General features: G+C 42.8%; 1 protein-coding gene across 14 annotated transcripts in view; it reads left to right on the forward strand.

Moving 5' to 3' along the window:
- Window positions 1–10675, forward strand: part of ATXN7 (ataxin 7) — a 140206-nt gene that overhangs the window by 123249 nt on the left and 6282 nt on the right. For 7 of the 14 annotated variants that reach the window (XM_029243589.1, XM_029243580.1, XM_029243582.1 and 4 more), the window contains 6 exons: window positions 4737–4820; window positions 4941–4983; window positions 5212–5303; window positions 5406–7416; window positions 8847–8922; window positions 9409–9923. In XM_029243589.1, the coding sequence (XP_029099422.1) occupies window positions 4737–4820; window positions 4941–4983; window positions 5212–5303 (219 nt within the window). In that variant the 3' untranslated portion in view covers window positions 5406–7416; window positions 8847–8922; window positions 9409–9923. Of the gene's footprint in view, window positions 1–352; window positions 3545–4736; window positions 4821–4940; window positions 4984–5211; window positions 5304–5405; window positions 7417–8846; window positions 8923–9408; window positions 9924–10675 lie in introns of those variants that run through there. The other 7 variants (XM_029243592.1, XM_029243595.1, XM_029243586.1 and 4 more) reach the window with 6 other exon arrangements.

Raw genomic sequence — 10675 nt, forward strand, 5'->3', positions numbered from 1 at the left:
GCCCATTTGACCTTGTTCACGTCTCAGTTGACAACCTGGAATACCTTCAAGGAAACAGCATCAGTAAATAGAACCAAAAGGCAAACATGTGAGCCTTTTCTCTGAGCTAGAAACCCAGGCTGCTTCTCTTCTGGACAGTTTTCTAAAAGCCAGTCTTTTAGAAGGATTGTGCCCCAGGGCACAGAAGGCTTTTGAAAGCCAAAGCCAAATTCTAGAGCTGCCTGCCCCTGGCATTGCCCAGTCGGTTGGAGACGCAGTGGCCTCGGGAATACCTTGTTTAGAAATCAGGGCGGGGCCGTGTACAGCCGCTTACTTACCTTTCGTTGTCTCCCCACCCCCTCTTTTTTGAAAGCCAAAGGCACGTCCCTGACAGCTGAAAATAGCACGGGGAGGAATAATCTGGACACTTTTGACGACAAGTTACACCTCCACTCAGCACTCTGGACTCCACGATGCCTTTGAGTCTGTTTTCCCAACCTCCTGTGGGCCTCGAGGGTAGAAATCTGCCGGGCTGTTGTTTTAACGAGGATGTCCCTGAAGCTTTGTCTGTAGCAGTGAGTACTCGTAAAGGACACTGGATCAAGTCCAGCCACCGAATTGCTTTTATCAGTGTTAGAGTGGTCTGGACTACTTGCTACAATCTGTGAGAAGTTCCTGTCTCGTTGAACCTGCAGTATTTCACGGAGCCACTCTTGGAGGAGGTTGGCTGGCGAGAGTGTCTTGGCAAGAGCGTGACTGTAGACTTTTCTCCCTCCCTCCTCTCCCCGCCTAGTTCTTTCCTCACCCTGTCGTCTGTAGGTCCCTCTCCAGCAGTCAGGCACCTTAACTGGAGACACCTCCCAGGGGCGAGCAGAGCTGCACCCCAAGCAGCCCTCTGGAGAAAGGGGGTCTGCAGCTAGGTTTTTATAGCAGGTGCCGGGAATGGTATATGGACGTCAGTGAGAGGCACCATGACAAAAGAGCCTGTGTTTTTGCCCAGCCTTTTGCAAGTAATTTGGGATCAGAAGCCGTCAGAAGTTTCTAATGTACAAACTGGTTTAAAGCCATTGATGGCCAGAGAGCAAGTATACACCAGTTTAGAGGCTTACTTTTCATGGTACAGAAGCAATTGTGTGATTTTTTTTTTTTTTTAAAGAAAATGCAAATGCAAACAATTTTGATAATGGAAAGCCAAATTCTGGTGGGTGGGGAGGTAGACAGAAATCACTATGGGGGAAATTTTTCCAAGATTTCCAAAGAGATTGAATTTTTTTTTAACCCTTGTTTTCATGTTAAACAGTATACAGTTAGGTTGGTTGTCGTGCCCAGTCTCCTGTTTTTAAAAATTGCCTTTGTAACGTGAAATAGTTGGGATGCAGCAGACTCTGTCGTTCACAAAGTCACTGATATACTTTAAATGTTTCCAAGGCACTCGGTGCATTGCCCGCAACCTCTTCTTTGGATACTGTCCTGGGACTAAGTGTCAATTTCCGCTTGGAGCACTCCCCATACTGTGTGGGTCTGCACACCCCTTCCTGCCTCTACACACGTTTATGTGGACGCCGTTGGCATGGGGAGCAGGCACCCAGGGAGGGGCGCTGGTGACTGTGCACACCTGCCCATGCGGAGATGGCGGGAGGCATGTGTAGTGTCTGCTAGTCACACCTCCTTTCTGGGGATTTACGCCTGCCATCTCATGGAGAGTTTCAGAGACCCTCCGGGATAGTGTTTCCGGTACCCCACCCCAAAAGAAAGCGCTTGATAGGCTCAGACAGCACTGATTGAGAAGGTGTCCTTGAATTTGAGGGGGTGAGCTGGAGCTCTTTAACAGATAATTCCACCACCACGGCTCCTGAAAGGAGAACCGGGCACTTGTGCTTAGAAGAGCACTCGAAGTTGCCGAACACAGGGTAAAGTTCCCAAGGTTCTGATCGTGGCCCTGGGCAGGGCTGGGACAGAGCCAGTCAGTGCATCCGTTTTCCTTACAATTCTTGGGTTACAAACTTCAGTTTCAGGGAATTTTAAGTCAACAACAGGTAGAATGAATAAATACTTGGTTACCAGCCTAATAATGTGAATTGCTACAGAACTATTCTTATTATGTAAGGTAACAAAAACTTTATTCAGATACTTTAGCTATAAATTGATGTAAAATATTGATTTTCTTTTTAAAGGAAGGGGAGAACAGTATCTTGTTCACCTATTATGCAATCAGTCAGTAAATGTTTTAAAAATGATACTGTAAGAGAGCTTGTATAAGAAGAAAGCACGGATGGGCCAGTTTGGTGTCGTTAGGAGAGGTCAGTCTGGTGGTTCATCCCAGGAGATGGAGAGAAGGAGGTAAGAGGGAATCAGAACGTACTTAGTTGATTCCTTGGTGACAAGTGCAATGGGGTATGGGTAGAATTTATTTTCAGAGCCAAGGGGACTTGATGGTTATAAATAAAGTTGCTTTTACTGATGGAATTTATAGACAGATCATGTTGTTCCGAAAGATGTGAATAGGATCCACGCTAGCAGTTTGATGCAGAATAATGTAGATATTTAGATTAGCGAGTCTTGATCATTTGATTTCTTAGACTGAGGTTTTAATTGAAATTTCATTATTGTCTCCCGGTAGTACACAGAGCATCGGGATTAGGAAATTAGCCATTTTGGATTCCGCCTGCCACAAACAGACCTAAACAGTGCTATTAAATTTTAGACTGTTGTTCAAATATTGTATTTTCTCCTACAACTACTTTTTATTATGGTGAACAATTAAGACCATTTAAAACACGGGAGTACAAGTATTTTTTTGAATTAAATTAACTTGCAAAAACCAAATTTGCAGTGGTTGGGTTGTTTCTAGACAGACTTTGGTATCAATTTAAAACCAAGATAATTTTTATATTCTTTCCAATAGAATTTCATGACAACTCCTGCAGTTTTCTTAACCTACAAAAAAAAAAAAAAAAAAAAGTGCTGCAATGATGAACAAAGAATTATACAAAACCTACTTTTGTATCTTTATTTTGGAATTTCTTGTTCTATTATAAATATGGAAGTATCCCTATTTGAGAAGACATATTTTGTTAAAAATGAATTGTACATATTTAAATATGTATTTTTGCACAGGTCTTTTTTTCGGATATCCTGTTTTGGTACAATTGAGATCATCTAGTATTTATTTATTAATTAATAAAAGTAAATACCTTTTTATAATTTGAAGTGGTTCACTGCCAAGCCAATAGTTCTAGAACCTGCCTCCTTTACGGTTTAAGGGATGCCTCTGTTCTGTGAAAGTCTTTTGTCCCTTTCAGTGTCTTGGGAGTGGATTCATACAGATGAAGTGGGCATTGCTTCTCCCTAGTTGCCTGATTTCCCAATAGACTACACGTAATAAGTGACACACTGCTTTTCTTTTGTTAGTGTTTTATGTGTGAGAGAGAGTGTGTGTGTGTGTGTGTGCGCGCGCGCGCGTGCGTGCACGCACCCTGGGCACATGTGCGTTAGTATGTGATGTGATTAAAACTAATGGGGAAAAAAAACAAACAAAAAAAAAAACTGAAAGTGCCTGAACCTAGTTTTAAGCTTAGACAGATACTTTAAAAAGACTTGAATGTTCAGTTGAACTTTTGGAGTTTGCTTTTTCCACCAAAATATTGTTACTAAAATTTTAGGGGAGGAGTCGAAAACCACCAAATGCTGGTAATTTTATAAGGTATTTTAAAATTAAGACCTTTTGGTTCACAGGAATTCAACTGGTGATGGATTGCCCGGTGGCACCAAGGGTTACAAATCTTCTTGTCAGCCAGCAACTTACACAATGTGTCTGTTTTGTTATTCACTCATGAAATGCAGAGTTTAAAATAGAATATTTAAAATATTTTGTATTCCAAAAATATACAAAGTACCTCTGAGAACACTGAAAAAAATGTATAATTTGAAAAATGTAACTTATAAAGGCAGCTGTCTTCCTGCGAGAGTTCTGTTGCCAAGGAATTTCTTAATATCTCCCATTCTGTCCTGCGGGGGGAAAAAGTTGGGCTTTGGAAAATGATTGTTAAAAGTTTCATTGTTTAGCAGAAAATAATCATTTTTACATTTTGTGCAAAACCTTTCACATTTTCAGATCATTTAAATGAGCACTACATACTGTCAGTGTGAATGTAGGGCCTTGAAAGCATTTTGCTGTGTTTTTTTTGTTTGTTTTCTGTTTTTGAGCTTGGTTATAAAAGCAATCTCCTGTGTTAAAATGTGTGAATAGGTTGATCATTTGTACACATAATCAAGAGCATCTCAGCTGGACTTTGTGTTGGCTGCTGTATAGAACATGAACAAATGTCAAGGGATAGAAAATTACTTTGGATATTTAAAAGAGAAGAAATATAATAGTCTATTTGTTTTGTAACAAGTTCTGTAAATAAAATAATTTATACTATTTATAAGAAAAAGTTGTGCTTTGCTTTATGAGAAATTAGTTTGTGGAGCAAACATGTTAACGGGCAATAAAACCAGGATTTCTCAATAAACAAGGTTGGCTGCATGAAATATTTTACATGTTTCTGCCTCGTTGTGATACTAAACCCTTTTCAATCTAGTCTGACTTTTCTTCATTTGTAGCATCAGACACCCTCATGAAGCTCAGCTTCCCTTCCAGACCACCTAAAAGGTTCTAAGGGCTTAGGATGTTTCTGTTCTTGGGCACAAAGGTTTGCCTTGGGTAAATTAATAACCGGGTAAACAGTGAACACTACTGTATTCTTGCCCTGTAGGTTTGTCAACAAAGGGAAGTTGATAGATTGAGAAATACATTCTGTTTGTACTGTTTGATGGCATGTGGTCAGTTTTCATTAGAGGTAAGTTTTTTGTGTGTTTTTTTTAAAACTTTTATTTTGTATTAGAGTGTAATTAACAATGTGTTAGTTTCAGGTGTACAGCATAGTGATTCAGTTACACAAGTGTCCGTTGTTTTTCAGATTCCTTTCCCATTTAAGTTATTACAGAACGCTGAGGAGAGAGGTAAGTTTTTAAACCAGAGCTGGTCTGGTTTCTTCCTTGCTTTTACAGACCTCCCTCACTGGCAGTACATTTTGATATTAGGCACAGCATAATCTTTCACCTCTAGAAGTTCGGCCGGTTTTACCATTTGCAAATCGCTCTTATAAATTACAAATTATTTTTGTTGCTTAAAACAATGAAGGAAGTAGTGGATTTGTGTACTGGAGTGAAGGTGCATATACATTACAGGAAGGAGTGAGGCTGGCTTCAGTCCCCGCTGCCCTGCCCCGTGGACTTCCGTTCAGTCCTTAGATCAGCCGACGGCTCAGACTCATTCTTGAGTAAGTTCCCTGTGGATAACTCCTTTCACTTCGGATGTCCTCCTTAATCTTCACTCAAGGAAAAGGTTCAATCACTCAATCTCTTTACGCTTTTTGCTTCAGCTCTCTTGCAGATAACCTGGCCCTGGACAGCAGGAGGCTATCCCAGTTCATGGAATGGGGGTTGGCAGTTTTGGATGCTGGCCTGTGGGAAGTGACCAGCAGAAAGGCAGGGTGAGGCCATTCTAGGCAGGGGGAGCACGCTGGGCTGACACAGGTGTGAAGAAATGCAGACTGGAGGGCAAACTGGGTGAAGCTTGCTGGAAGGGAGGGGCGGACAGGGTGGGAGAAGTTGGCACCAGATGGTCAAGGACCTTAAATGTCATGGGGCCTTCATCCTCAGGAACGTGCAGTTTAACCAGATGTAACTGTCAGAGCCCAGAGGTTTTCATGGTCCCGTCCCAGCACATGCAGAAATAATAGTCGTTCACATCTTTAGTGGTGACTCTGGCAAATCAAAGAAGCACCTAAATCTCTGTCCCTCTTTCTCACGTTTTCACCCTGGCCTCAAGCTCTGTCTTCAGCCCCCAACCCCAACCCCCAAGTCCTCATCACAGGGCTCTCCCCTACATCAAGCCTAGGGTCCTCCCCCTTCTTACTCCACTTTCTGCTCTCTCAGTCCTCCCTTCCTCATAAGAAACGCTCGCTCCTGTTGCTAGTGGGACTGAAACGAGTCTTTCGCCTGGTAAGGCTGTGATTCTTGCACCTGTTATCTTCACTTTCCATAATCGGAGCTCATGGAACAAAGGTGGCACTGGCAGAGGATCTCTTCCAGGGGAGGGTGAGACCATCAGCCAAAGAGAAAGTTTTCGGGGGGAGGGGAGAAATCGAACACTTATAATTTAATAATTTCTTAAAATCCCCATCACGTAGGGCCCTCCAATAAATGTGGAAGACAGAATGGACAGGTGAGAACCTTGGGACAAAAGTCATTCATAAAGCTGTTGCAGTGATCCAGGTAAGAGCTGTTAAGTTTCCAAACTAAGGCAGTGACCATGTGGATAAAGTGGGGACAGATTCCAGAGATCTCTTAAAGGTAGAACCAGTAGGACTTGAGGTCTCATTGTATTGAACATTCAAGGGAAGAGTGAGTCTAACAGAACTTTATAGAGATTTCTAGCTTGGCCAAACTGGTTGAGGAGCCTTAACATGAAATACGTGGTATGGCAATAGAGAAGGGAAAACATACTCTAATGAACGTGAGTTGCCCATGGGAAATTCAAGTGTAGTACCCAGTGGCTATTTGTGTAGTCTGGAGCTTATGAGAGAGGTCTGAGCCTAAACAGAATTGGAGGGTTGTCTTTCACTGGGAGTGGATGAGTTCACCTAGGAAAAATAGGTAGCTGTCTGGCTTATTATTAGTTAAAATAATACTCATCAAGTTGAAGGCCTCATGTGCCAGATATGGTAGCAAGCACTTTATCTACCTTCTCTCTCACACAGCCCCGAATAGAGTTGGTACTTTGATCCTCATCGTACTGATGAGGAACTTCCAAAAAGGTAGGTGTCTTGCCTAAGGCCCCACAATGAGTAGGGGTATTGCCAGGCTTTGAATTCAGGTCTGTCAGATCAGTGGTTCTAAAGTCTTTTTTTTTTTTCCCCCCCCCTTCCAATAGATGCTTAGAATCACATGGAAGAAATCATAGGTTCTTCTGACAGGCACAGGCACCCCACATTTTATGTTCCGTTTCCAGGATTTCACAAACGAAGCCCATGCTCCATGGCCCAGAGAGGGAAGGCAGCCCAAGACGAAACCCTGGAGAAGAGAGTATTGTAGTAAAGACAGATGGAGAAGCGGTACTGAAGAGTAGAAAATCAGATCAGGGAAGACAGAGAAGGATGAAGTTGAGTTGGTTGAGTTAGAAGTTCAGACAGTTGACTCTGTCTTAATTATCAACCCATCAACCCACGTAGGTATTTTTTTTCTTCTGCTTTCTCCAGGATAACTGGAATCGGTATTGAGATGAAAAGTTAGAAGAACCTGGGCAGGGAGATTGCCAAAGAATTAAGAAGTATGAGTGTGGCTAAGTGATGGCCTCGCCTGGGTTTTCAACGAAGAACTGGAAGCTGCCGTGTAAGTCCACGCTGGCCCCCTAGTGAAGTGGTATTTGCAGTTTTCCTCTTGTTACGTCTTACGATCCTCCTTCCAGGCAACTTGTCTGTGATCAGACCAGTTAAGTGATTTGTTCACAGAGTTACAGAGCAAAGTCCACGTTCAATTTGATATAGCCAGTAAATGAAGAAGGACTACGTACAAGGCCGATCCAGAGTTATGATGGTGGCACAGCACTTTCAGGAATAGATCAGGATAGGAATAGGATAATAGAGTCCGAGGGGCACTCCAGGTTTCAGTTTCAAAAGCAGAGCTGTTCAGAGGTGCTTGTGATCCCTGGGACCTGGGTGAGCCCGTGGCAGTGGATGGAAGTGGCACGGAGGAAAAGAGCACTGGAGTTAAGGCCAGGGAACTAGGCTGTTGCTGCACACGTTGTCCATTTCAGAGTCGGGAGGGGTGAGGGGAAGACGGAGCCAGCTGCTCAGGTCTGGAGTGGACGAGACATGGTAACTTACAGTTCTGAGGGCAGTGAGCACAGTGGGTTGGTGGTATTGCTGGGTGGTGAGCAGCTTCAAAGAAAAGGTGTTTTGAATGAGGGTGGAAACATAATGGCCAGGAGAGAGATCCAGGGAGTAGCAAACAGTGGACTTCATCTTGGCCCCAAGTTCCTGAGTGTAGATGAAAGAAAAGCCTCTGTGCCAGAGCACTTCAAGAAAAGTTGAGTCCTCCAAAACCAAGTGTAGAGTTATACCAGTGTTGATAATCCACTAATTGCACAGACACTCTGGAAAAGCAGGTCTCTCATAACTTCTGAAAGAGAGGGTTAGTACCGTTGTCGGGACGCCACCTACTGGTAGTCTTGACTAAGTGGTCCCTTCCCCGAGGCAGTGTCAGGACTTATGTATGATATGTAGCTGCCGGGCAGGAGGCTGATCATTCATTGGCAAGTTGTACCTTTTATTTCTTACATCCAGTCTGCACAGGGAAAATTATGCCACTACAGATTTCCAAATGATGAGAGGTACCGTGCACTTCAAGGTTATTATAATGGCCTGGACCAAATTGACCCACGTTCTTGATACCCTTTGTAGGTCTTCCGAGACAGAAGAATAATGCAAAATGGTTTTGAAACCAAAACCAGTGATAATTAGAGCCTTTCATGTTTTCCAGACAGGCATGTAACTTCACTTCCCCCATAGACGTTGTGGAGATGTGACGTTAGTTACTAACGACTACAAATTTGTGTAGAATTAGAAGGATGAAGGATTATCACAGCCCCTCTCCCTTTTTTACCCTGTAATCAGGGGGACAGATGTCAAGTATCAGCTATTAATCTTCTTCAAAGACAGGTTTCAGACAGCACCAGGGATTAATTTAGAATTAATTACACAATTGATTTGCTAATGGTCAGTAAACCTTCCATCCATCAATTACTATTAATGCCTGGTCAGGTTACTGAAGACTACCTGTGTCCAGTCACAAAACGTTACGTGCACTGCAGCTGTGTGTGCTCCGTGAACAAATGAGGTAGGTTATCCTTGCAGCCACTGGGTTAGGTAAAAGTTAGGTGCAGACACTTAATAACAAAAATGCTTGTAGACAGTATTTCCACTCCTAAAAGACTGCTAGTAAATGAAAAATTGATCTGTTTTTTCTCATTTAGGAAATAGATTACCAAAATTTGACAAAGCTTATACATACTTATTTCACTGGATAAATGTGATGCACAGATGTTATGGTTTTAGAGAATAATGACAAAATCGTTCATCCCAGTGACTTCATTTTGTACTTGAATAGTGTATTACGAGACTAGGGTTGCTAAAAGTGACAGGTTGCCAACTCTGATCAGTACTGAAAAGGGACTAAACACAGTGAAAGTGTTTTAGCGCTATTATCACTCAGCAAATAGAACTATCATTTGATGATAATCTTATTTCCATATTGTGATATGTGTGCCCTTCATGACTAAAACCAGAAAGTTAAGACTTTAATTCTTTGGATGGATTCTCCTAGGTGATTAACGGAGGCTGCTGATCATCAACCCCAGGTGTACGGTAGGGGGCTGGGACCAGGACAACAAACTCAAAGGGCAGTGGAGCCAGGCAGATACTGCAAGGTAACAAACAGGGCAGGCCGAGTGAAGCGGGCCTGCTGGAGGAGATGTGCTAGCCATTCGGCTGGACTGGAAATGTGAGCTCGGAGTTAACCTGATCTGTCCATTTTTCCAGAGAAGCTACATAATAGGTGATTTTTGAATTGTCTTTCAATTCTTAGATGGCAACCATACGTATTTTTTTCTTAAAAAACGTATGCGGGTCAGGGGGCCGATGACAGTTGCTGCCCATCGGTGACCAGTTTGCAGCTTGGTAGCTTCAGGAAGCCTCCTTTGGCGTCCCTGACTTGTTTTAGGTTTCTGAACCTTTTGTTTCCGCAATTGTGAGAAATAAGGGCCTGGACCTGAAACTTCCTCGACGAGGATTTTATCAAGATTTAAAATACCCCCACTGGTCAAAAAGCAGAGAACCAAGGTTTGAAATTAGCATTCTATGTAGTCTTACTACGTAACCAACATAAGTGAAAAACATCAATGAGGTGGTCAAATACAAAAAAATTCTCAGTTTTTCCCATAAAACATGGCTTCGATGGCCCAATTTATTAATTTTATGTGACAGCTTTTGGCCAACACTCATGGTAATTAATGTGCATGTGTTATAGTTTGTAATGTTTTCATATAAATGAATCTCATAATAAAGCCTGGTTTTCTCCTCCAGGAAGTAATTTCTCCCAGCATCAGAGAGCCAGCACAAGGAGAGCTGGGATCAGAATTTGGTTTTCCAGCTGCAGTGTCCAGTGCTCATTTCTGCTATACCATATGGCCATGTTAAAAAGAAATGTGTTAGGTTCCAATTTTATTTTCACTTCCAAACTGATACTCTGAAGCTAACACAGACTCTGATTTTGTATTAAAAAATACAGATGCATAGGACTAAATATAGAGAATATTCATCAAAATATTAATAGGCGTTATTACCTCTGCAGGGTAGAATGACAAGGCAAGTCCACTTTAGCATCCTGAATTTCTTTTGCAATGAGCATATTCTTTTTTTTTTTTTTTTTTTGCGGTACGCGGGCCTCTCACTGCTGCGGCCTCTCCCGTTGCGGAGCACAGGCTCCGGGCGCGCAGGCTCAGCGGCCATGGCTCACGGGCCCAGCCGCTCCGCGGCACGTGGGATCTTCCCAGACCGGGGCACGAACCCGTGTCCCCTGCCGATGCAGGGGA

The sequence above is a fragment of the Monodon monoceros genome, unplaced genomic scaffold (assembly GCF_005190385.1).
Source record: "Monodon monoceros isolate NGI ecotype Baffin Bay Population unplaced genomic scaffold, NGI_Narwhal_1 Super_Scaffold_3, whole genome shotgun sequence".
Lineage (NCBI taxonomy): Eukaryota > Metazoa > Chordata > Mammalia > Artiodactyla > Monodontidae > Monodon > Monodon monoceros.